The sequence below is a fragment of the Pinus tabuliformis genome, chromosome 2_2 (assembly GCF_031772625.1).
Source record: "Pinus tabuliformis cultivar Carrire ecotype Pingquan chromosome 2_2, CPIR1, whole genome shotgun sequence".
Taxonomy (NCBI): Eukaryota; Viridiplantae; Streptophyta; class Pinopsida; order Pinales; family Pinaceae; genus Pinus; species Pinus tabuliformis.
The window spans coordinates 965,241,173-965,268,262 of NC_142300.1; the positions used below are offsets into that span (position 1 = coordinate 965,241,173).

Genomic DNA, 27,090 nt, shown 5'->3' on the forward strand with positions numbered 1-27,090 from the left:
TTCCCACACTGGGGTTTTTTGGGGACATTTAGTCCAAAAATAAGTGTCCTTTGTGTGGTTTTCTCATTTATTTTTCAGTACTTGATCTGTATATTGGTGTATGTTACAATGTATTTGCATTAATATTTTCTGAATAATTTTGAAAATAACTTGTTAAACTGAAGAACACAATTAGGTAATGCAAATCGGTTTACTGCAATAGGATTTATGATTTGTTAGATTCAAAAAATTTCACATAGTATCAGAGCAATTGCAGATCAAGGAGGACTGAAGCCATCGGCGAAAGGACATAGGAAAATCTGTGTGTGAAGATAGCTGTCCTGAGTGACAACATAGTTTCTGGCCGAGAGAGAAGAGGAGGGGTGACGCAGTCACCAAGGGAGGCTCATGCAGAGCTTGTGTCAGCCTGATTGGGTGATGTTGATGCTGTAGAGGGTAGCGTAATGGTTACTGGGTCAGCGTAGAGACTGTTGAGTCTCACTTTTTTTATTGTTGTGCCTAGAGGTGCAGCACAAATTTCATCTGGAGTTGTTGGTGGGGTGTTGATTCTGTTGGTGCAGAACAGTACCTAGTGGGGCAAAAGAAAAGTAGAGGGAATCAGTTCCTCAGAAGATTTCTTGCCAAGAAATCTAGATCCAATGCTGAGTAGTAACAAAGAGAGATCAGAGGGGTGGTTCAACAGTGGTAGGCAGAAGGATTTTCATGAAGGAAATCGAAATTCAGAGGGAGTTTGTTCCTTAGAGGATTTCTAGTGCCAAAGAAATCCAGATCCGAGTTTTGCTGGGGTAGCAGCGAAAGAGGGAGAAGAGAACCAGTTAGACATTCATTTGAGCAGAGATGGTCGTTAACAGACTGAGGGATCAGGACAGGTTAGATTGAGCATCCAACTTCGTCATGTGGAAGGCCAGGATCCTGACAGTTTTGGATAAAAATCGCATTGCCTTGAGAACAATTGTTGTTCCGGTTGATGTTGATCCTCTCAAGAAGTACGAGGAGGCTCAGGGAAAAGCAAAGTGCATGATCTTGGATGGGGTCAAGGATCATGTGATTCAACATATTGCTGAGAAAGACACAACAAGGGAAATGTGAGAGGCCTTGACCATATTGTACGAGGGAACTTTCGTTCAGCAGAAGATGTTGCTTAAGAGTCAGCTGAGACAGTTTTAGATGCAGAAGGGAGAAGAAATTGATCCCTTCCTTCTCAGGTTGCAAAGGATCCATGACCAGCTAACTTCTGTAGGGGCTACACTAGATCCTGAATTTATGGTTAGGACTGACCTAAATGCAGTCACTGAAGACTGGGAAACCTTTGTCCAAAGCATCTTGGGCAGGGCTTCTCTTCCTAGTTGGGAGAAGATGTGGGCAGACCTTTGACAGGAAGAGATCATATGGTTGACCAAGGCAGGAAGCAGCAGGAAAGGGGTCAGAAGCAAGGAGGAAGAGGAGGATGCGGCTCTCTCATCAGTGGGACAGCAAGGGCAGCAGAAATGGCTCACCCTTCAGAGAATATCCTTAGCAGCAATACCTCTATTTGGAGACAGATATTTCGTTTGATCAACAACCGGATAAACCATAGTGGTTTCGGTTATTCCTTGTGATGGATAGTGAACGCTGCTCCACACACTCCTCTGGAACTGCGTGACCCTCTTCAGAACTGCGTCACCCTCTCTGGCTCTACGTCAGCCAATCATCTCTTAGTCTATCCCAGAGAATCACCTCAGCGCAGCCTCTAAAGCTCTTTGCGTCCTCCGCGTCGGCCTCTACGTCAGCTCCTTTGCGCTGACCTCCTTAGCCTCTGCGCTAGTCCTCCTAGGCTCTACGCTGCCTCTTTTAGCACTCTGTTGCCTCCCTGATATGTATTCTTTATCCTTGGATCGAAATCCCTTGCTGAACTGCCCATCATTGCAGCTGATCACTCACTCGATTTCCTCAACAAGCCCTGCCCCAGAAAATTGAATTCTTGATCTCTTTGGTGTATCTCCAATTGATTTCCTGTTGATGATTCAATGGTTGAGATTAAGTCGCTAATCAATGGCTAAGATTAAGTCCCTAATCAATGGCTAATATTAGAACTGGCTTGATCCTCGTCACTTAGAACTTTCTCACCCATATTATATTAAAACACATTAATATTTTTATTTTACTAAGTTTAGAATTAGGGACCCATTAAAAATATTAATTATTTTAATATCTCTTTATCCAGGTGGAATTTCTCCAAATGATTTCTGGGTCTTGGATATCTTATGTGCCTTAGCATCTCCATCAAATTTCATTTCTAGAGCACATCCGAGGCTACAAAAAATTAACACGCAGTGCCCTCAGAAGAAGGGCAAAGTGTTAGGTCCATATCATACTAGTGTATTCCTTTATTATTATTGTCATTGTAGCCCCTTATTATTGTTATGCCCATGTTGTCCCCATATTGTTATTATTGTGCCCTGTTGACCACTACGTGTCGACAATCCGTAGTAGTACCCCCCCTTTTTTCGAAAAAAGGATAGCACTTGATCGATGTGTCCATGCCGTCCAGCTATCATCATCAGCCTGACTTCCAAGATGTTATGTAAACCCTTTCGGCATGTTTATAATGTAAATAATCGCAGTAGATCCGTGTCATGTATGTAACAACATAGGTAAACCTACTTTTCTAGTGACGATCTCCATTTTGGGAGGTTTTTTGTCCTCACCGATCCATTTTCGAATGGTCGACAGATTTTTCTTCTAGTCTTACCCCAACGATGGAATGGATTTGGTCACTAGGATCTTAGGTGAGTGCTAGTGTTTTAGATCGAGTCTATGTAAAAGTGATTTGAGAATAATCCTAACTATTTGGTTAGATTGTTTTATTACAAATTGCTTGGTCTGCTGGATTATATTGTGTTGCAGAAATGGGTAGTCTTCGAGGGTCTATTACAAATGGGTTTTCCCCCTTACAATGTAAAAAATATGAAAATCGTGATGTAAAGTGTCTTGAGCGTTGGAAAAATAGTCATAACTTTCTTGTTGAGCATCAGATTGAAATTTCATAAGAAGTTACAGAAAGAGGACGAACTCTAGTTTTTGGTGTAGTGTTTTCAGATCTGAAGGTCGAAACAGTAATACGTGGCACGTCGTACAAGTTCGCTTTATTGAACCAGTCTATAATTAGGTCATCGTGGGAGATTTGACATAACTCTTTCTTGAAGAATCCAATCTTGATCAGACGCGTGGGGTTGCAAAGAGGGCTCATAGGGATACCGTAGGTCAAAATTTCAGACCTTGGAGATCCAAAATTATAGAGATAAAACAGATTCAATATCAAGCTCCTACGAAGCGAAAAAAAATGTGTAGTCCTTTTTAAAATTTCATAAGTTTGGTTTGAAAAATTAGTTGCAAGTGATTCAAAGGGCATAGTGAAGCATAACTATCATTAATTGATGCCTTGAAGAAAGAAAATGGAAACACCTAGCAAGAAACATGAAATCTCTACCGTGATTCATGAAAAAGAGGAAGAAATGCAACATGATATATCAAAATTACGAGACCAAGAGCAACAAATTTCACTGTCACAAAAAGTAACAGAAGCTAAGATGGATGGTTTAAAGAAAGGCATAATGGATGGCGTGGAAGCTAAGATGGATGGTTTAGAAGAAAAACTAAAAGGAAACATTTAAGATTTGAAGAAAGACATGGAAGGTTTGAAAGAAGGTTTGGCCAAGTTGCTACAAGAAATGCTTCCTAATGGTGAAAAGGTAGTAGAAGAAACTCATGATGAAAACAAAAAAATGTTAATCATGATTTCATAGAATCTAACGTTGGATTGAAGACTCACCATGTTCCAAAGAACGATATGAGGAAGTTTGATGGCAAGGATCCCGTAACATGGATACTACAGATGTAGCAATATTTCGATCTCCATAATGTGCAAAACACATAAAAGATACGCATTGCAACTTTATATTTAGAACCCAATCAGTTTGTATGGTATCAATGGCTTTGCTCTCGTAAACAAATTGTCACTTGGTCAATTTTTATGGAGGAAATGATAACACATTATGAGGATACAAAAAGCAACACCTTCTTTAACCAATTGATAAATCTCAAACAAAAGGGTTCAATGGTGGAGCACATTGAGGACTTCCAAAAATTGAATATAAGGGTAAAAGATATTCCAGAGGCGCATAGGATTGATGTGTTCATAAGGGCTTTAAGGATAACATCCAATGTGAGGTTCGCCTTTGGGAACCTGATTCATTGGAGAAGGCATTTAGGTTGGCAAGAAAAATTGAAAGAAAAATTATGGCAACAAGGAAGCCTACCACTCACAACTATAAAGATGGAAGTGTTGTTGCCCCTAGCCTTCCACAACCTAAAAGGTTGACACCACAACAATTGAAAGGAAAAAGAGCAAAAGTGCTTTGTTACATTGTGATAGCAAATACACTAAAGGTTATAAGTGTGCTGAAAAGAAATTATTTTACATAGATTGTGAAGAGGAGGAAGAAAAGGAACAAGAAACATCAAAAGAAGAGGATATACACTAGGAACCAACCCCAGAGAAAGAAGAAATGAATCCAACCATATCTTGTAATGCATTGGCAGGAATTAGCACTCCTCAAACCCTCAAGATAGAAGGACATATCAAGAAGAAAAAGGTAATAGTGTTGATTGATTCGGGTAGTACCCATAATTTTGTTCATTGTAAGATAGCCAAGGAATTGAATTGCTTCCTATATCCAACACCAGAGTGTCAAGTGATGGTTGCAAATGGAGGAACCATAAATTTCTCCGGAAAGTGCCATAATATCAAGTTATCCATGGGATAATATGTATTGAATAGCTCAATGATTTCCATTCCAATGGGTGGTGCTGATGTTGTATTAGGAGTCCAATGGCTACAATCTATGGGTACGATAGCTTTTACTTTCAAAAAAAATTCTTGAAATTTTTTTCGGAAGGAAGGAAGTTGAATTAATGGGTATCGCAGGGAAATAGGGAAAGATAATCAACTCTAACAGCATAACAAAGCTTCTAAAGAAAGAACAACGGGGTGTAATTGCACAATTATGTCCACTAGAGGTTCCCACATCGAAATCATCTATTTCTCTAGATCTCCGAAAAGTTTTGGACAACCATTCCAAAGTATTTGAGACTCCCAAAGGCCTCCCACCTATTCGTGATCATGATCATGCTATTCATTTGATTCCAGGAAGTTTTCCTCCAAACATCAGGCCTTATAGATATCCATATGCCCAAAAGAATGAAATTGAACATATGGTTGCAGAAATGCTAGAGGCTAGTATAATTCAACCTAGTCAAAGTTCCTTCTCTGCTCCAGTGGTATTGGTGCACAAAAAGGATGGATCATGGCGCATGTGTACAGATTATAGGGAGCTCAACAAGCTCACTATTAAAGATAAATTTCCCATTCATGTCATTGATGAATTCTTAGATGAATTACATGGAGCAATTTACTTCACCAAGTTGGATATTCGTTCAGGATATCATCAAATCAGAATGAAGACTAAAGACATTCCGAAAACAACATTTAGAACTCATGAGGGTCATTATGAATTTTTTGTCATGCCTTTTGGCCTTATCAATGCACCTTCTACATTTCACGGTTTGATGAATTCCATTTTCAAACCCTTAGAAAATTTGTGTTTGTATTTTTTGATGATATACTAATCTACAATAAGTCTTGGAAGTATCATGTTCAACATGTTGATATGATGCTCAAAATATTGAAGGAGAAACAATTATATGCAAAAGCCTCCAAATGTTTCGTTGGAGTACAAGAGGTGGAATATCCGGGTCATATTGTATCTCATGAAGGTGTTAAGGTAGACCTTAGAAAAGTTAAAGCCATTAAGGAATGGAAAATCCCCACATCCATAAAGCATCTACGAGGATTTCTCGGGTTGACAGAGTATTATTGCAAGTTTGTTAAGAATTATGGGAGAATAGCAGCACCTCTAACAACATTACTGAAGAAAGATGTGTTTTCTTGGAATTTTGAACATCTTAAAGAGGCAATGTGCGAAGCCCCAGTCTTAGCTGTGCCAGACTTCACAAAAACCTTTATTGTGGAATGTGATGCCTCAGGAAATGGAATTGGTGTTGTTTTAATACAAGAAGGAAGACCCATTGCTTTCAAGGTTGTCCAATCAAAGGAAAGTATTTACACAGCTATTTATGAGAAGTAAATGTTTGCAATACTACATGCACTTAAGAAATGGCAACCTTACCTAATGGGAAGACACTTCAAGGTAAAAACGGATCATGATAGTCTTAAATACATTTTAGAACAAAGATTATCTTCAGAAAAGAAGAAAAAATGGGTCACAAAGATGTTGGGTTATGAATTTGAAATCATCTACAAAAATGAAAGCAAAATGTTGTTGCAGATGCACTCTTAAGAAAGGATGAGGATGTGGAAGCATTGTTTTCTTCCATTTCTATTATCCAACCAGATTGGATAAACGAAGCAAGGGATGAATGAAAGAAGGACGAAGAAGTGTGGGCACTAATTCAAAAGTTTCAGCAAGATCCCAATACGTCTGATACATTTAGCTGGAAAAATGATTTGTTATGGTACAAAAATCGCTTATACCTTTGTAAGAATTCCCAACTCAAACAAAAGATTCTTCTGGAATTGCACACCTCTCCCTTAGGAGGGCACTCAAGGATTTTTAAAAACTTACCACAGGGTTAAGAAGGTTTTTTTTTGGGATGGACTTAAATCTGATATTCAAAAGTTTGTGGCAGAATGTTTGGTTTGCCAACAAAATAAAGTTGAGACAATTAAGACCCCGAGTCTGTTACAACCTTTATCCATTCCAAGTCAACGATGGGAGGAGGTTTCAATGGATTTTATCCCAGGTTTACCCAATTCCGAAGGAAAGAGTGTCATCATGGTGGTAATTGATAGGCTTACCAAGTATGCACACTTTTGTGCATTATCTCATCCATTTAAAGCCAGTACAATTTCTACTACGTTTATGGAAACAATTCAAAAGCTACATGGAAACCCAAAGATTATTGTAAGCAACAGAGATCCCATTTTCACTGGAAATTTTTGGACAAAATTATTTTCTTGTTTGGGTGCTGAATTAGCTCATAGTTCATCTTATCATCCTCAATCTGATAGGCAAACTGAGATAGTGTGAACAAATGTTTGGAAGGATATCTTCGTTGCTTTGTATCTGATAAACAGACACAATGGGTCAAGTGGTTGCCTCTAGCTGAATGGTGGTATAACACTTCCTTGCATACTGCAACAAAAATGACCCCATTTATGGCACTTTATGGATATCATCCACCGTCCGTCACATCATCTTTAAGAGAAAATTCTAAGGTTCAAGTAGTGGAAGATCACATCGAGCATGAACAACAAGTTCTTCAACTCTTAAGGGGTAACCTCACTTTGGCGCAGAATAGAATAAAACAATAGGCATATCAACATTGCAGCGAAATAATTTTTGATGTAGGTGACTGGGTATTTCTACGACTACAACATACAAACAAATGTCCCTCAAGAAAGCTAAGAAGGATAATAAATTATCACCAAAGTATTATGGTCCGTACAAGGTGTTACAAAAGATTGGTACTATGGCATACAAATTGGAGCTTCTTGCATCTTTTCGAGTGCACCCAGTTTTCCATGGGTCATGCTTAAAGAAGGTGACAAGCTCCCAGTTCAAGCAATATTGCTAGAACTTGACGAGGAAGGAAAGATCATATTGGAACCTAAAGCAGTCACATAAACAAGAAATTAGCAGCTATGAAATCGATCAATTTCAGAGTATCTCATCAAGTGGAAGAACTTACTCGCTGAAGATTCCACATGGGAGGATGAGAATTTTATACAGAAGCATCCAGAACTACTCAAGCGTCGAGGACAACACTTTTTTGAAGGAGAGAGGCATGTTAGGTCCCTATAATACTAGTGTATTCCCTTATTATTAGTCATTGTAGCCCCTTATTATTATTGTTGTGCCCATGTTGTCCCCATATTGTTATTATTGTGCTCCATAGAAGCCCACTATTGTTATTGTTGTGCCCTTACATTATTATTGTTATGTCGGCTCTGATTATATTGTGACCCCTTAGACTACTATATATAGAAAGGGGGTTTTGTCATTTGAATCATCCAAGAATTGTTCATTTATGTAATGTAAAGGAAGTTTCCCCCTCAAAGGGGCTGATTTTGAAGCCGTTTACCTATCTTTTCTTCTATTTTGTGAGTTGGTTGCATAACACAAAGAAGAGAAGTTTGACTCAAAGGTTGCTCTAGCACAAGTTGACAAAGAGGACGATGATGATTGCGCCATCAATGCTCATGCACCTCTAGAGAAGAGGTGGGGCGATATCGAGTTGTAGTTGGGAGTACTACATGAAAGGGGCAAGATCCTTGAGGTGCCCAAATTCTTGGATCTCATATGGCTACAGAAGCCCTTAATGACAGTATCAGAATGATGGGAGTCAGTTGGTGCGAGGGATGATGGAGCAACAGTGGCAGAGCTAGAGTGCCAAAGTCTGAAGCAGTGTAGTGGAGTGTTGCAACAGTGCGGAAGGCACAGAGCAGATACAACAGTAGCGCAATAGCATCAGAGGGTCAGCACAAATTAGTAGTAGAGGTAGATTCAGCGTCAAGGGGCATCCAGACTAACCATCATGTCAGCTTTAGGATGGCTTTTCAGTTGCTTACTTCTCAGCAACTGAGTTGCAGTGCAGCAATTAGCAGTGGCAGTGCTATGGGCAACATGATGCAGCATATTGAGAGGGATTTGCAGTACAGATGCAGCAGTGACAATGGCAGTGTCATGGGCAGTAGTACAAATTGCAGCAGCGCAGTGGATGAGGGGCAGCAGGCCGAGCATCAGCGGCGCAGAGGACCGATGTCGTGAATCAGTGTGATACTTTTACTGGGAAGTATTGCTACAGTACATTCCTCGCTAAGAGGGAGTGTTGATTTTTGGGTAGCATTCAATGTGCTCTAGCTCCAAAATTTTGTGGAGGGGCTAGAACACATAAGATCTCCAAGACCCAAAAATCGTTTGGTGAAATTCCATCTGGATTGTATTTAATTAAAATAATTAATATTTTTTAATGGGGTTCCTAAGTCTAAACTTAGGAAAATTAAAATATTAATGGGTATTAATGAAAATATGGGTGAGAAGTTTTTAAAAGACGAGGATCAAGTCTAATTTAATCTTAGCCGTTGATTAGAGATTAGATCACAACCGTTGATTTCTCAACAGGAAAAGTATAAAGGAACGCTTGGGGTCAGTTGGAGAACACAAAAAAACAGTAAGCGCAGCACTTGAGCTAAATCGAAATTTGTTGAAGAAAACATAACTAGGTTCGATTTTCATTATGACATGTAAAATATAATATTATGACAAGAGACATTTATTGTTCCTTGCATCATGGGTTTCATGAGAAAGATGTATTTACCATAGAACAAACACATCTTCTTGATGTCTTTAGGATTTTGTGTCTTAAACATAAGTATTATTACAGTCATGTCAAAGCATTTACGCTTCAATAAACCTAGTGTCACTATCCCTTGCAAGTCGGCTAAATGAAAAACACAGTGATCTCCTTGATAAGTCGGCCTGACTTATGGATCACATGTATGTCAACAATGACCTATATGTATAACACATGGAGTGACATTTCAAGGACAACACTTTGAATGAAGAAGCATACACTATTTCTGGGTGAAGTACAGAACCGAAGTCCCTTGGTGAAGAAGCATACACTGTTTCTTGGTGAAGTATACACAGAACCGCAGTCTCTTGGTGAAGAAGGATTCACTGTCTCTCGGTGAAGTCTACACAAAACTACAGTCCCTTGGTTAGGCATCCACAGTTTCTCGGTGAGATATATATATTCTCTCGATGAAGTCTACACAGAACTACAGTCTCTCGGTTAGGCATCCACAATCTCTCGGTGAGGCATACATATTCTCTCGGTGAAGTCTACACAGAACCGTAGTGACTTGGTGAAATCCAGATACAAGTCTGTCTCATGATAAAGTCTGCCTTTTAGTGAAGTTCAGATGATCTAGCTAAGAAGTAGTGGATGGTGATAAAAAGGCGAATGTATAAGGAGGCCGAAGTCAGAAAGAGTACAATGTCATAAAGACAAAAAGACTGTGAAACAAAGACTGTATAGTGCAAGGGATAGTGACAAGCGTATTGAAGGTAATCCTTAGTCAAAAATTTTGTCAAGGGTCTTGGTATTCATCTACTAAACATCTATAAGAAGAGATTCAAGGGTTTTACTCTCAAGAGGAGAGGTTTTTCCCTGGCTTGGAGCCAACATACTGTGCACTTGTTCTACTATTGATCTTCTGTTTTGATAACTGTTTGATGAAAGCACTAACATAATGAAGATAAGCATATTAAAGAAGAAAGACAATACAAACGTTATCAATAAGTTAAAGAAGAATATCTAAGTCATAATTTGCCCTAGATTCTTCAACAAAATTTTGAGGCGTGGTTTGCTGAGAATTTCGAAGTAAATTTCTAGTGTAGAGAGTGGTAGTTCGGCAGAGGGACTTCCCTCCAAGGCTGAGAATACATAGCAGAGAGGCAGAGCAGCACCAGGGAGAGACAAAGCTCCAGAAAGGGTGATGCAGAGGCTGGAGGGTTGACGCGATCACTTAGGGCAGCGCTGGGGTTTCTGTGAGGCAGATCAAGCAGCGGTTCAACACATCGATTTCGGAGCCGAGAAGGCCCACTGGGAGGGTGACGCAGCTCCTAGAGGAGGTGACATAGTTCCAACGCAGAGCTAGGAGCAGCCATCGCTGCACAACGCTGGGGACAGCACAATCACCTGTGGGGTTTGTTCATCCAGTTGCTGGATTCGCCAAAATATCTGTCTCCGGATAGTGGTACTTATGCTGAGTTTATTCTCTGTTGGGTGAGCCGGATTTGGCACCCTAGTTGTATTCATAAATCTGCTTAATAATAAAACCCTCATATCTGTTGCACCGATTTTCCCACACTGGGTTTTTCTGGGGACGTTTAGTCCAAAAATAAGTGTGTTCTTTGTGTGGTTGTCTCATTTATTTTTTAGTACTTGATCTATATATTGGTGTAGGCTATAGTGTATTTGCATTAATATTTTCTGAATAATTCTGAAAATAACTTTTTAAACTGAAGAACACAAGTAGGTAATGCAAATTAGTTTAATGCAGCGGATTTCTGATTTGTTAGCTTCAGAATTTTTCACACTTCTCCAGGAGAATGAACTTCTAGATCATATCAAAGGTAAGGAGCAAAATCAAGCCTTAGCCAAGTATAATAATGATGAGAAAAGAGCTTAAAGGATTCTAATAGAATCTATCAAGGACTCTCTCATTCCTTATGTCTCCAAATTTGAGACATCAAAAGAAATTTATGATAAGCTAGTAGAGCTATTCTCGAAATCCACAACTGGAGAAGTAATATCTCTACGAAATGAATTATACAAGATGAAGATACCAAAGGAAGGAATAGCTCCCTACTTCATGAAGATCTCTGAGATGAGGGATCATGATGGGGACAAAATCACACTCAGGCGATAATCCCTTACTTTAACAATTATTAGTCGCGGGTCTATGGTTATGGCCCACTAATACTATCGGAAGCGTTAATTAAGGCCTTAAGCCTTTAAAACCGGAACAACACTACTTAAACGATTTTACACGGAAACCATGGAAAACCCGACCGTTACATATAAGCTGGACTTCAAATATTTTACACCCGCGTTCAAAACTCCATCGGATCCATCCAGGTCATTAACCAACACGCACTTCTCTGCGTGATCACCGTCTGATCAGTCAACCGATGGACGGTCCTGATCGCTGGAACTCAACGAGGATTTAACCTCGCTGTATAACACCCCATCGGGTCCGATTTGGGGATTAACAATCACACTTATTCGCACCTAATACCCGTCCGATCAGTCTTTCAACGGACGGTCCGATCATCTCCGGACTTCAACTAGATTAAATCTCGGCTCATAACGTCATCGGGTCCATCTTTGGGAATACCACTTATGGTTTTGAGGCCGCCCGATAATCCGTTTACCACCTTATGAAGACCACTTTCGCTACTTAACTCCCTCGCGTCTATGCCATGCGATGACCATCGATCTGTTTCTGATCCGACGATTGACGTTCCATCGCATGATCGCCATCGCTAAGTCTCCTCGGCCGATTCCAATAACACAGCTCTCCTCTGATGCGATATCACTTGGTCTATTCTCCGCGATTTGATCTGGTTCGTTGATTGTCCAGATCCAACGACTCTTACTCCTTGCGCCTACACCACCGATTGCTAATGCTAACCGTCGATCTATGAGATCTGACAGCTACTGTGCATACTTCGACCAATTCCTCATTAACTTGGTTTCATTCGCATTTGATGGTTTCTATGTTAAACCGCCTTCCTCTGCCATACTCTGTTTCGACATCCATATAACAATTAACTATGAGTTCTTGGGTATTGTTGGATCGCCATCGATCCTACAGTGATCAATGGTTGATCAACATGCCTACAGATGGAATTTTAGTCATCTACGCGTATACATATAACAGAACTTCGAAAATGGCACAATACATAGTTCCTCTGCCTCTAAATTACCCACTCTCGTTCCTGTTATTAAAAGAATATCAAAAATAAAATAGAGTTCTGTTTCAGACCTTGATGGCCTGATTTACATTCATTTATCCTCTTGCTCTACTCACCCACTTTCTCTCCCGAATCCTTCTTCTCTGGCCTAATTCTTCTAATTAGTGACCTCTGTTCCTAATCTGCTCGTAGGCTTACAATCCCCTCATGAATCCTCTCGAATCCTCTCTCCCTCAGAAAACAAAGGAAAATACATATATGCTCTATCTAACCATCTCCTTCACAATTGAAGGAATAGACTATACATTTAGAAATCAAATCCTATCCAAATTTGAACAAACTAAATTACTTGGCTTGATCTCCACGCAGGGAGGATCACTTGCCACTTATTCTCTCTTTACTTAGTATTTGCAACAATATAACTACTTGCATACTTTGAAATTAATAAAAATTTAAATTACCAATTCTTCCTCCAAACTCTCATTGGCCACAACATGTGACCACACCATCACATTGCTGGCTAGGCCTAGATGCTCCTGCATCAGACTCCCAAGGTTAAAAATAATCATGATCTCCTGATCATGTGCTTCTGATCTGTGTCCTCTTGGATCCCATACTTTGTTCGGTAGTCTGTCCTTGGTTACTGTTGTTGTTGGTTGTTCTCCAGGTCTCCATACTTTATGCTGCATTGCCCCATTAGCTATTCTCTCACTATCTGCTACTGTCTTTTTCATATATCTTACTGCTTTTTGCTCATCATCACAATTTATGCCAGGCTTCCACACCTTAATTTGCAATTTACCATTACCTTCACCTGTACCATTCTTTCCAACCCATCTTCCTTTCTCCTTTTGTCCTCTATTTATTTTATTGGAATGTTGTTGTATGAGTCCCCACAACCCATCAATTTCTTTGTCCACTTCGCTTCTCAGATGAATACTATTCTCTTGCAACTAGATGTGTTCTTGCATACGAACATCATATCCAGGTGCCAATATTTTCCCATATATATTTCTAAAATGTACGAGTTCTTTCTCCATTTATCCCCTACAACAATTCCAGTTCCTTCTTCTGATTTCTCGTTCATGGCTTCATCACTTCTTACTTCAATTCCCAATATACCTGCAATTCTACAAATTTCTTGAAAACTAAGAATTATTCTTGCTTGCTTAGGTACTTGGAATACCTCTTCTTCTAGTAACTTAATTTCTACACCCTTAATGATTATGGAATTATATTTGTCTGCTTCTGAAATGTCATTTTCAGCCTCTTCTTCATCAATAACTCCATGTTTCACAATAGTATTCTTGTTACTACCATCCCTTGAACTCATCTCCAGTTCAACAATTCCATACTGTAATTTCAACATCATACCATCTTTCTGAGACATTTTGATCTCATCCTTACTTCTATCTGATCTTCAGAATCAACTCCTTGTTTCAAATTGACTTCACATTGCGTCGTTTCTGCATATAAATCTTCACCAGAATTATTCAATTCATTAAACACAAACACTTTAACCTGTTTTCTCATGATGCCAACATTTTTGACAACTTCTTTTCCATATTTTTCATCCATGACAACTTCTTCATTCTCATTCAGTTCTGGTTGTACAGTCTGATCACTTATTCTTTGGTTTTCTTGCCTCTTCTCCAAAAGACTTGACTCATGCCACAAATCTGCCATCTCATTTGAAATTTCTCCCAAGAGTTCTACACGATCTTTACTAACTTCATTTTCTGCAACATCTGTCTTTAGTCCTTCTCTACTCTGGCGTTCTTCAAGGTCAATAATATTCAATAATTGTTTAAAATCTACAAAGTCTTCTATATCAACCTTCAGTAGTTGTTCTCCTTTGGCTTCAGTCCTCAATAGTTGTCCAATATCTGCATAATTTACTACAGCCATGTTTAATAGCTTCTCTTTCCCCTGCATCACAAGATTATGTGAATTTCCTTCCTCTAACTTCTGAAAAATCATATCTTTTCTTTTCCTTTCCCTTATGACAACATTAAACAGTTGCCTTACTTCAGTGTATCCTACATTTACACTCAAAATATTAGTTTCAAAACTATGAGACACCAAGGTCTCCTCAAATAATTTCATCATCAATTCTTTCAGTTGACTCCCACTTCCTGAATACACCATAAGATTCTCCATTTGGTTTGTATTAGCTTCATCAGTTTTCCTGAGAAAACTCTTTGTTCCATATTCATATGAATGGATCTCTTCCTTTCCAAACACTTTTTTGATCTCAATAATTCCTTTGCCATCCTCCTTTTAGCTTATCCTTTAGATGTCATCTGACTGGATATCTTCCTTCACTTGACTGTAACTTTTCTCTTTATTCTTCACATGACTGTGGGTAGTCATATTTTCACCTGTTGATATGACAGTTTCCAATAGCTGCTTGTTTTTCCCTAAGCTTACATGACCTGCAAACACACAACAATCATCAGTTTTAAAAATACAATACCTTTCATCCTCTTTTGATGCTTCAAGCACCAATCTTCCATCATAGATCTTTTGGATTTCAGCAGATCCTCTTTGTTGTGACTCCATTTCTTTGAGTCTCTCCTTCTCTAACAAATCAATATGAATTTGTTCAAGTTCCCTGAACTCGTTTATCAGCTTGCCATTCCACCTCTGTTGCAATAGCTTCCACTTGACCCGTTTCTTCGTTCTCCATCTGTATCTTCGATCTTCATTTGTCTTTCTTTGTAGGCCCTCTGTTATTATATTTACTCCTCCTCTCATTACTGCCAGATTAATCTCTTGTTCTTCATTCTGCTGCCAGTTGCTATACTCCTGCAATCTAATGCCTTCCTCAAATTCACTCTCATGTTGCTGATCATCTCTTTTAAATTGTTGGTTTCTTCCATCTTTATCCTGCTAGATTAATACTCCTATTTCCTTCATGTCTCTAAGGATATAACTTTCTTGTTGCTCCTGATCTTCCATTTCACCTTCAAATAATCTCTGCTCAATTTCTCTGATTTCAGCATCATATTTATTAATGTTGTCTTCCATACCTACAGTCACATCATTAACTGAAGAGTCTAAACATTTACTTAACTCTATAAATGTTTGAGACATTTCATCCTTATTATGCATGGTAACCATAATCTCTTCTTTATCAGGTTCTGAAAGCTTCATTTCTCCTTCAGGTCCTTGAGCAATCTTTCCAAGAACTCTATTTCCATGTGAAATCTTCCCAGCATTTCATCACAACTTTCATTTTCAGTTTCATTCTTTTCTTGGCAATCCTCTTGAGCTATCCTGTTTTCTGCACTATCATATTGCAAAGTTCTTTCATCAACTCCATCAAACAAATTCACTTGTTTACCTTCTTGGAATACCACTATGGCATTTTCATTAGACTTCTAGTCCATATCAACTTCATCTGACTGTCTTACACCAAACAGAAATTCATCTATGAACTCTTTCTACTGCAATATATTAGCACCTTCTTCCTCTAAAAGGCATTCTCCATCATACTTTACCTCAAGAGCTTCATTCCTGTTTGTGACAGTTTCACCAGACTGTCCATCATCCCCTGCATATCCTACAAACATACACAAACTATGAGAATTAAAATCACAAGGCTTCATTGCCTCATCTGCTTTCCTTGTCAACATATCTTCTAATTGTTCTAAACTATTCCAATAGTTCATGAGATCTTCAGATGACCTCCCATTATCTTCTTCACCCAGAATTTCTCCCTGTTCTGGTCTACAAATGGAAACTTCCATTTCTACTTTTGCTTCTCAGAGGTTTTCCATCAACCCCTTTACATGTCTTTGTTGTAGCCTTTTTTGCAACTTAGGCCACTTCATTGGCTTCTTCTTCAAGGCCCAACCTTGTCTTTGGTTCTCCTCTAGCAGCATTACTAACGCATCAAGTTCTTATCTTATCTCAGCTATTTCCTTGTCAAGCTCTGCTTGACTCATCCGTTTCCTATGGATTGTTTGAGCACCCTTCTCCTTCATCTTGTAGCCTTCTTCTGAACCTTCCATATGACTTTCCATAGCCATCTTCTCCTCTGTGTGAGCTTCGACACTTGCAACCAATCAACTTCCTTCTAAGTTGATCTTCTCACCAAGCTTCTCCTCGGCCTGGTCTCCAAGTTCTCTTTCCTTAGAACTTGCACTGAGCAATATTGCTCTCTCTCTGGTTGCTACACTCACTACTCTTAAGAACTCCTCTGTCCTTATCTATTCCAAGACTCAACTGGAATGAGGTTTTGCTACAATTTCTAAGAACTTCCAGGAGTTCTTCCTACAGTTTTACTACTGTAGCCCTGTGCCAAACGTTGCATTCATTTAACATGCTGCGAACTCTCATACCTTTTTAGTCATAATCTTCATAAGCAAGGCATCCTTGCTCTGATACCACTTGATGGGGAGAAAATCACACTCAGGCGATAATCCCTTACTTTAACAATTATTAGTCGTGGGTCTATGGTTATGGCCCACTAATACTATCGGAAGCGTTAATTGAGGCCTTAAGCCTTTAAACCCGGAACAACACCACTTAAACGATTTTACACGAAAACCATGGAAAACCCGACCGGAACATATAAGCCAGACTTCAAATATTTTACACCCGCGTTCAAAACTCCATCGGATCCGTCCAGGTCATTAACCAGCACACACTTCTCTAGCGATCATTGTATAATCAGTCAACCAATAGACGGTCCTGATCGTTGGAACTCAATGAGGATTTAACCCCGCTGTATAACACCCCATCGGGTCCGATTTGGGGATTAACAATCACGCTTATTCTCACCCGATACCCATCCGATCAGTCTTTCAACGGACGGTCCGATCATCTCCGGACTTCAACTAGATTAAATCTCGGCTCATAACGTCATCGGGTCTGTCTTTGGGAATACCACTTATGGTTTTGAGGCCGCCTGATAATCCGTTTACCACCTTATGAAGACCAATTTCGCTACTTAACGCCCTCGCGTCTATGCCATGCGATGACCGTTGATCTGTTTCTGATCCGACGGTTGATGTTCTATCGCATGATCGCCATCACTAAGTCTCCTCGGCCGGTTTCGATAACATAGCTCTCCTCCGATGTGATATCACTTGGTCTATTCTCCGCGATTTGATCTAGTCCATTGGTTGTCCAGATCCAATGACTCTTACTCCTTGCGCCTACACCACCGATCGCCAATGCTAACCGTCGATCTATGAGATCTGACGGCTCATGTCCATTCTTCGACCAACTCCTCATTAACTTGGTTTCATTCGCATTTTATGGTTTCTGTGTTAAACCGCCTTCCTCTGCCATACTCTGTTTCGACATCCATATAACAATTAACTATGATATCTTGGGTATTGTTGGATCACCATCGATCCTACAGTGATCGATGGTCGATCAACATGCCTACAAATGGAATTTTAGTCATCTACGCATATACATATAACAGAACTTCGAAAATGGCACAATACACAGTTCCTCTGCCTCTAAATTACCCACTCTCGTTCCTGTTATTAAAAGAATATCAAAAATAAAATAGAGTTCTGTTTCGGACCTTGATGGCTTGATTTACATTCATTTCTCCTCTTGCTCTGCTCACTCACTCTCTCTCCTGAATCCTTTCTCTCTGGCCTGATTCTTCTAATTAGTGGCCTCCGTTCCTAATCTGCCCGTAGGCTTACAATCCCCTCATGAATCCTCTCGAATCCTCTCTCCCTTAGAAAACAAAGGAAAATACATATATGCTCTATCTAACCATCTCCTTCACAATTGAAGGAATAGACTATACATTTAGAAATTAGTCCTATCCAAATATGAAAAACTAAATTGCTTGGCTTGATCTCCACACAGGGAGGATCACTTGCCACTTATTCTCTCTTTTCCTTAGTATTTGCAACAATATTACTACTTACATACTTTGAAATTAATAAAAATTTAAATAACCAATTCTTCCTCCAAACTCTCATTAGCCACAACATGTGACCACACCATCACTTTGCTGGCTAGGCCTAGATGCTTTTGCATCAGATCAACTTCAAGAGCTAGGGGAAGTCATGTCTGACAAAGAAATGACAACCGTGGTACTCAATGCTCTATTTGAGGATTGGGGCAACTTCACATCAAGCATATATGCAAAGAAGGAAGCTAACCCAATAAGTAAAATGTGGTCTCTATGCAAGATAGAGGAAACAAGACTCAAAGCAAAAGAGGATGTCGGATCAAAGGAGCAAGCATTTTCTACCATGGCCAAAGGTTGATGGCCAAAGGCGGATCAGACTGGCTCTATGCAGTGGTTGAGAAGCCATAGGATTGAACAACTTTGATGCCAATGTAACGAACGAAGTTCATACTTCAGAATAATCTTCAGAACACATGAAAAACAAAGACATCCGTTGAGGATATATATATATATATAGTATCGAATAACTTTGATGCCAATGTAACGAACGAAGTTCATACTTCACAATTATCTTCAGAACACATGAAAAACAAAGACATCCGTTGAGGATATATATATATATAGGATCGAATAACTTTGATGCCAATGTAACGAACGAAGTTCATACTTCACAATAATCTTCAAAACACATGAAAAACAAAGACATCCGTTGAGGATATATATATATTGAATGGTGTATAAAAGAATTGATATGAGATATGATTGTTACAAATGAGGGCCCTCTTATATACCTAGGTAGGTGCTCCTTCATGAATGGTCATGTCACTTGGGACATGTCTCTTTGGTTAGCTAATTATTAGTTAATTATTAGTATTACCTGCGTAGATCCATCTTAACCACGGATCTAACATGAGCCGAGAGGGATCAAATATCTTTAGGTGCAAACTTATTTTAGATAAGATAAGATAAGATAATTATATTTATGTCCAACTAATGACGACAAAGTAGGTCAAAGGGACTATTGAGTACAATGATGGCCATAAAATGCGGGAGAACCAAACAGTCTCCTATAAAAAATACAATGCATGAATATAAAAGGTAAAATGCAGGAACATAAAAGATACAATGTATGGAATGCCTTGACAAAGAGGATCATACCCATCTCTCATAATATCTGACACTGACTGAAGAGCACTAAAAAAAAAAAAAATCCACAAAGTTTGTTGGCCTAATGAAGGGTCAGTGGGAGGTGCGGACTGTCCACTAACTTGTTGTCTGGGGGAGTTTTTGCACTGCTGAGGTCTGGAGGACCTAGTCTGTCTCCCATAGACAGATCTAAGACGGTGCTGACGTCTCGTGTGGCGGCGTGAGGTCCCACAGATCCTCACTGGTCTAGAGTCTGGATATGAAATGATATCAATCGTTCTCTTTGTGCCCCTGTCTGAAGGTAGTACCCTGGAAAATGTCGTGATCCTCTGTGTGGGGTCTAGTCTAATGGGAAGCTGAAGAATATGCGCTTGAAACCTGAGAGCCTCCTGCATATATAGGGCCAAACATCTCTGATCGAGATACTTGAAAAAGTCTATGAAGGTCGCAGAGTCTATGAACAAGCAACGGAACCTTCCTCTGATCTCGTAGTAGATAGGGCATCCAAAAATGAAGTGCACCTTAGTCTCTACTTCCTGTAAATGACATACCTGACAGATTTTGTCTGGTCTATCAATCTAGTGGTCTGTCTCTACCCGAAATCTATGAGAACCTACTCTGAACTGGCCTAGAGGAATGCAAGGAGCATGCATCCAGTGGTGAAACGTATAATGGGGTCGAATAATGAGCCCGTCTCTCAACTCCAAGAAGTGCTCAGCGTAGAAGGTCATCTTTGGGCGCAAGCCTCCATAAGGATTGACCCAGGTAATCTGGACAAACTGGCTGTAGATGTCCTCCTTGATGATCTTGTTCAACTCTTGTCTAGTAGGTAAAAGGTGACCAGGAGCATCCAAGGAATATCGGAAAGGAGGGAGACGATCCAACTAAATGCCCACTAACTCTAAGAGATTTGAAACTCCTGTAAACCAACATCTAGCCCGGCCCGAGGGAGTAGAACGAGCAATAGTCTCAGAAGAGAAATATGCCAAGTAAGGGTAATGGTCCCTACTCTTCATCAAGTTTGAAAATCCCAGACAATACAAGAATGAGACCAAATTGAAGACTGTCTCAAGCCGAAAGGGTTGAGCTCCAAACTCTACAAGGATGATGTGCTAAGGTATTGTATGTTTGCATCTAATGATGCGGCGGAGAAGAAGAGTCTGGACTCTCTCAACTGAAGCCCAATCCGACTCAAGTAAAGACGGTCCCCAAATCTCTGAGCCATATAGAACAGTGGGAGGAATCAAGGTGTCCATGAGGCTCATCTTGGACGAGATGTCCTGGAAGTGATGTCAAAAGCATTGTGTCTCAAGAAGGGCTAAGGATCCATATCCTTTGTTGATTCAAGGTTGGGGTGTTGGTCGCAAACAAAAAACAATGTGTAATTTTTTATTGTTTAAATTGTATTTTTGAATGTTATAGAGATTACATAACATGTGCATTCTCATTTTATCAGCACACATTAAACTAGGTTTTTTGTTATTAATATATATTTTAAGTGTACGTCAATATTAATTCATATTAAAATATTTTATTCATAACCCACATTGGATATTTTATTCTATACAACATTAAAATATTCTCTTAACATTTTTTTTCTATATATAGATATATATGAAGTTGATATCATGTGTTAAAATATTTTTGAAAAGCAAAAAGTTTAAACATCTTACTCACATATCTTTTTTTACTTCTAATTACTTTACATGAAATTATATTAGGTCATATGGACAACTAATTAAATATGCATAGCATATTTTTTTTCTTTTTTATTATAGCCGACATTGTTTTTCTATTTAGAGAATATTTATTTTTATTTTAAAAGGGACGGACATACTTACACATCGCTTTCACACTGGGTTGTAGAATGAGTCTCCCGGCTAAATAATCATTTATTATTTATATTATTTATTTTGTTTTTATATATTTTTATTCATAACAAGAGGAAAATTCAAAATTGAATTTCAAATTTTTTGAGCCAAAAATTAACTTCTAGAGACCGATTTTAGTTAAGAGTCACAAAAAAATAATTTAAATAAAATGCATTTGACCATCTTTGTAAGCAAGCCTAAATAGACTAGGTCCAACATTAATTTACAGATAAACCAATCCAAAAGTAGCTTGCCACATCATCTAACTTTGGGGACTTTGACCTTAAGAAGGGGCACCAACTTTTATTGAACATATCTCCTTAACCATTAGGAGTTATAAGGCGTGCCACATACTGTTGGAATCAGCACAATGAGGAGAAACAAATGACGATGGTCTTGCGATCAATATCACTGCTCTTTACATCTATTTTCCTCAACAAGTGCGGGGAGTCTAGGGCTTTTTGTCATTTGGAGCTTCCAATCAATCAAAATTAAATGAATATTAAGAGCGTTCAAAGAACGATGTTGGCATCAATAACAACACCATTCCACAAATATCACAATATTTTAAAGTATCGTAATAGTATCAGTTTAAGAAAAATATTCCTGTATTTTCTAGCGATATTATTGTCTCTAGATAAATATTCTGATATATCACTACACTGGTATTATAAAGCAAATAAGTGTAACACTGTTTGATGGTGCATATATCCTCGTGCAGTGCATTTAATAATGCACTCCTTGGTGCTTACTGAAAGCCATTATGGACTAGAATGAATTAGACTGTGCACCCTCTGTGCTTTATTCCCTTCTTGTAGGGCTAATTTGAAATTCAAAATTCTTTGCCCAAAGGCTTGATTTGCAACATTTCTAATCCATTATCCAAGTTATTGTGTATGGCTATGCACATGATTATTTGTTTATGCGGCATTACTATCGGTACCATATGCATATGGTGATTATATTTATTGCATGTGTATTTTATATGATGTACCGTATATAAAATACGCTGAGGTGATGTTTTGATTGAAATGCATTTTGAGTAGATCATCATAGTGGTGTCTATGCTGTCACATGGATGCTTGTTTGGTCAAAGTTGGCGACTACCAGTTTCGTATCTGTTTGCCATCATAACCATTTATGTTGTACCTGTGGTGTGCCCATGGTTGATATTCTGATTTTATTATTTTTTTACCTACACTTGCCATGTAACGAGTGATTAAAATTCTACCTAGGTTGGATAGATCAGCTATGCTATTGGGATAACTATATTTCTAACCATAATAATAATAATCTAATGTTGAAGTCACAATCTGATGTATATAACCCCCTTATTTGTGGGACGAACCCCTCCGTTTACCTGTTTTAGTAACAAGTTCAAGGTAAACAAAATTATTGTAGAGTCATCTTGAGCTACTTCTATTTCATGGTGTATTGATAAAAACATGGCACTGAACTTTTGAGTATGCTAACCTATATAACCATCCCTTTCTTGCTTGATCTTTATGTCCTAGGTATGCAGAATTGAGTCATTAATATGAACTCCAAGATATAACCTTTCCGTATTGGTGTATTGCTTCTTATATGGGTTGCTATTTCAACAGCATTTGGATTTAATTAGGTTAATTTTCACCATTTTGTTCTCCCCACTCACTATTACTGAAGTTCCTAAGCATGCTTAGTAAGTTGTCAATATTTAGAATTCTTTCCCCCTTGACGTTTATGTTAGATTTAACGTATGCTCTTTTTGTTTTAACTTGGTTTATTGTTATGATATCATCATACATTGAAATGAATACGAGACAACTTATACCATGTGACATTGGCAGGGTATTAATCAACGTACAGCGCAAATGGAACAAGGTGCTGAAAATTTTCAGTCGATGGCAGAGGAGTTGTTAAAGATAGTGAAAGAAAAGAAAGGCTGAAAAGGTTTGGGAAGAAAGAAATGGACGGATGTGAATATTTGAGGCGGCCTTTTTTGAATGAGACAGATTGCAAACTAAGTATTGGAATGCATTTTCTTACCTTCTCGTAGCTTTGTTTGTGTTGTTCAGCTTGCCGTTCAGGTTATTGGATTGGGGAGGCCTTCTTTGAATGAGATAGATTGCAAACGAAGTAATGGGATATATTTTCTTACCTTCTCGTAGCTTTGTTTGTGTTGTTCTGCTTGCAGTTCCGGTTATTGAACTGGGGAGGATCTTTTAGTATTACGATTCGATCAATGATGTAAATTTTTTGACATACTTCTTGTGAGTAAATTAAGGTGTTGTATGGTTCAGTGGCTCTGACAGGAAGCCACTGCTTTAATTTTCTCTTTGTAATAACTATATAAATGTAAATTTAATATCAAATCGTTTCTATGTAGCTTCCTTGCCCTTTTTATCATTTGGGACAATAGGCTATAAGTTCTTTGTACAGTTTTAACTTCTTCAGAATATTTTGACTTGATTATATTCAATAGCTCAAAAATGGTATTATACATCAGTGATTGGTAAGGAGGAAGTCCAAGCCCTGGTTAACCAAAAGTTTCAATTTTTTTTCCAATATTAATCTTGTGACCATTGGAAGAATGTAGGCAAAACTAACTTTGAAAATTGAAACTGACAAATGCATATTTAACTGACATGCTAACTACACTTGCTTTAAATGAGTGTACATTAGCTTGTGTTTGCTTATCAACTCACACATAACTGGTACATGAGAAGAATTTCCATTTATGAAGATATACGGACTCCATATCAATACTATTTTTAGATATAATAATCATAAATAAGTAATAAAGTTTTAGTTATGGACTTTATAATAAATTTAAGAAGTGATGTAATCATGAGTTAATTAATGTGGCCATTAGAAGATTAGGTATTAGGGAGTTATTTAACCACCTCCATTCTTTCCTTTTGTATAAAGGGACATTGCATCACTCAATTATTGCATCAATCCATGATCTCTTATTCTTATGTTGTTGTTTGTGCTTGTTAAAACCGAAATGGTATTATTAGAGCTTTAGTGAGAAGCCAAGGAAGTAGGGATTGCTATAAATAAAACAAGGACTAAGGGACTACATAAACACACAAGAAGAGGGTTGGATAGAAGATAAAAAAAGGCACGCTGATCAAGGAAAAAATAAAAATTGAGGCTAACTTGAATTGGAATTTAGTAATGATAAGTTAATATTTTTATAAGTGAGAGACTTTAGAAGAAATAGATTTCAAAAATCACAAAGATAGAAGAATTGTGGAATAGGTTAAATTTGTCTTTTCCTTGGTAGTACATAAGGGACCATGACCAGTCTAGAGAAGTTGATATGGCTAATTGTTGAGTGCAGTGTCTATTGAATAGAGATAGCATGGGAATATTGTGGTCACACTAAACAGAGTTGTGGTGGGGTCATGGTCAATGGTTATTAGACATTATCAAAGCTCATGTTCATGTAACTTGTGACAGAGCCATTTAATGTTGTAGTACTTTTTCTCTAATTGTCGTAATTTGATTATACAAGGAGTCAAAGTTATCATTTTTCTGGAACTCAAATCAAATTTTCAACAATCTAGGTCAATTTAGAATTGGGAAAGATCTCTAGGAACATCATTCCACTAGACATAAAACTTGGATTGTTGTGAAGTTATGATCTCTCCTAAAATTTCTATGGGATTCTTATCTGATTTGTGGCTATAAAGAGGATTATTTTGCTACAATATTAGCCTGCTCAATAACACCCGATCAACAATGCCAGAGTGTGGGGTTGTTCCCATCATGGGAATAAGGAGATGCATGGTCCACATGAGGTTACATAACATGAGAAATAAGGACATTACTAGCATCAATCTTGTGGTTTCAGTTATTGAATAGATGGGGATAAAACTTCCTATAGTAGCCAATGTTGTTAGAATGATATCATGAGAAGTATCAATTGATGAATAGAGCCCATCATCCAAATAGGATCAATGTATACATATAACAAACATCTCCCTCTAGTAGGTAAGTTAATGCAATCTAATAATAAAGAATTGTGTTTTCGACAAGAATTTTGCTATTTTAGATATTCTAAGATTATAGATGGATTTCTAGGCCCCAATTAATCTTGGAAAAACTTCATAATGCAATTTCATCAATCAAAACTAATTCCAACAATCCATTAAAACGCTTTCCATATTAACTTACTACTAATCAAAATAGTAGTTTCTAAAGTTTGAATACTGAAATAGTAAATTGAAATTATTCAAACTTGAAAATAGTAAAAAGGTGACAGGTCAAAGACTCGGTCTAAGGTAATCAATATCTAGATTCAAGACTCAAAAGTTAAAATTGAAAATAAACAATGGAAAATGAACCAATGTTATCAGAACCGGGTTGGTCATCCAACTAGTGAACCCAAAAACTAGGAACTAGACCAAAAAAGTGGTTAACTAAAAAATACATAAATATTCATGTGCATCCATATGAATCAAAACCATTATACACAAATATTCAAAGTTTCTCATATATATAGGAAGGGTGCATATAACCAAAATAGCACTAAGTGCAATCCATCTTTGAACCAAGATACATCAACAAAGAGGCTATATATGGTCTCCATAGTCCAAAAGAAATCATGCTACAACAAATATTTACTATCATCAAAAATCATTTCCAATATTGGGATCATCATCATCAATATCGACCTTTAAGAATTAAAATAAGATAGAAAATGCTTAACATGTCAAATCAAGATTTTGTTTGAGTGATTGGTACAATGTTACTAGGGCCATGATAAAGGAGTTCAACAATGAATGCCGCCAACATTGAGGTACTTAGAGGGCTTGGTACTCTTGATTAAATGCTAGTTCCATACCCTCATACATGATAAAATCCAAGGGAAATGTTGCAATCCCCTCAATCCCAAAATCTTAAGAATTGTTAAGTCTATTAGATTATGAGTGGGATATAAAATTTTACCTTCTCCATATGAAATTCAATGAAGTTGGAACCACTCTCAAACATCTTGAAACAATTAATGGTAATGTTAAAAATTTAAGTAAAAGGATGAAAATGAAAAATAAATAGGGATATCACTTTTACCTTAAGAATTTCTTAAATATTACCATCAAGTACATAGAAAGTAGGGCCCTATGGTGTAATATTACATTTCCCTTGTCATAAGTTATTGGTTTTAGGTAAAATTTAAGGGGGGCTTCCAACCATTTATGAGGGGAGATGCCCACAAGCACCCCTTTTGGGGAAACACGTCCCCCACATTTGGTAAACATTCCCCCCTACAACTCTCTGATTTTCCCTAGAAGGGGGACTTGGGGAAAGGTTTCCCTAAGCGTCCTCCCATCCTGAGAGTGTAGGAAACATGTAGGGAGTATGCCCTCCACCCTTGGGGACATGTCCCTGTGGAGCATTGATATTTGTAAATGAAATCTGCCAAAACAAAAGATGTCTGCTACCCAAATTTCTTATTTCATCCAAATAAAACCATCGGGAATTGGGCTAAAGATATTATGCCATTGTGAAGAGTCATCATGAGATTGTCAAGTGGCACTGCCAAAGTTATCTCTGATAATAGGTATATGCTTACAGTTGAGTAAACATG

General features: G+C 38.1%; 1 protein-coding gene across 5 annotated transcripts in view; it reads left to right on the forward strand.

Annotated features, from left to right (window-relative positions):
- Positions 1–23,897, forward strand: part of DAW1 (Transducin/WD40 repeat-like superfamily protein) — a 333,355-nt gene extending 309,458 nt beyond the window's left edge. For all 5 annotated transcript variants that reach the window (XM_089405557.1, XM_089405558.1, XM_089405559.1 and 2 more), the window contains one exon: positions 23,342–23,897. In XM_089405557.1, the coding sequence (XP_089261683.1) occupies positions 23,342–23,440 (99 nt within the window). In that variant the 3' untranslated portion in view covers positions 23,441–23,897. The remainder of the gene's footprint in view (positions 1–23,341) is intronic.
- The last annotated feature ends 3,193 nt before the right edge of the window (positions 23,898–27,090 follow it).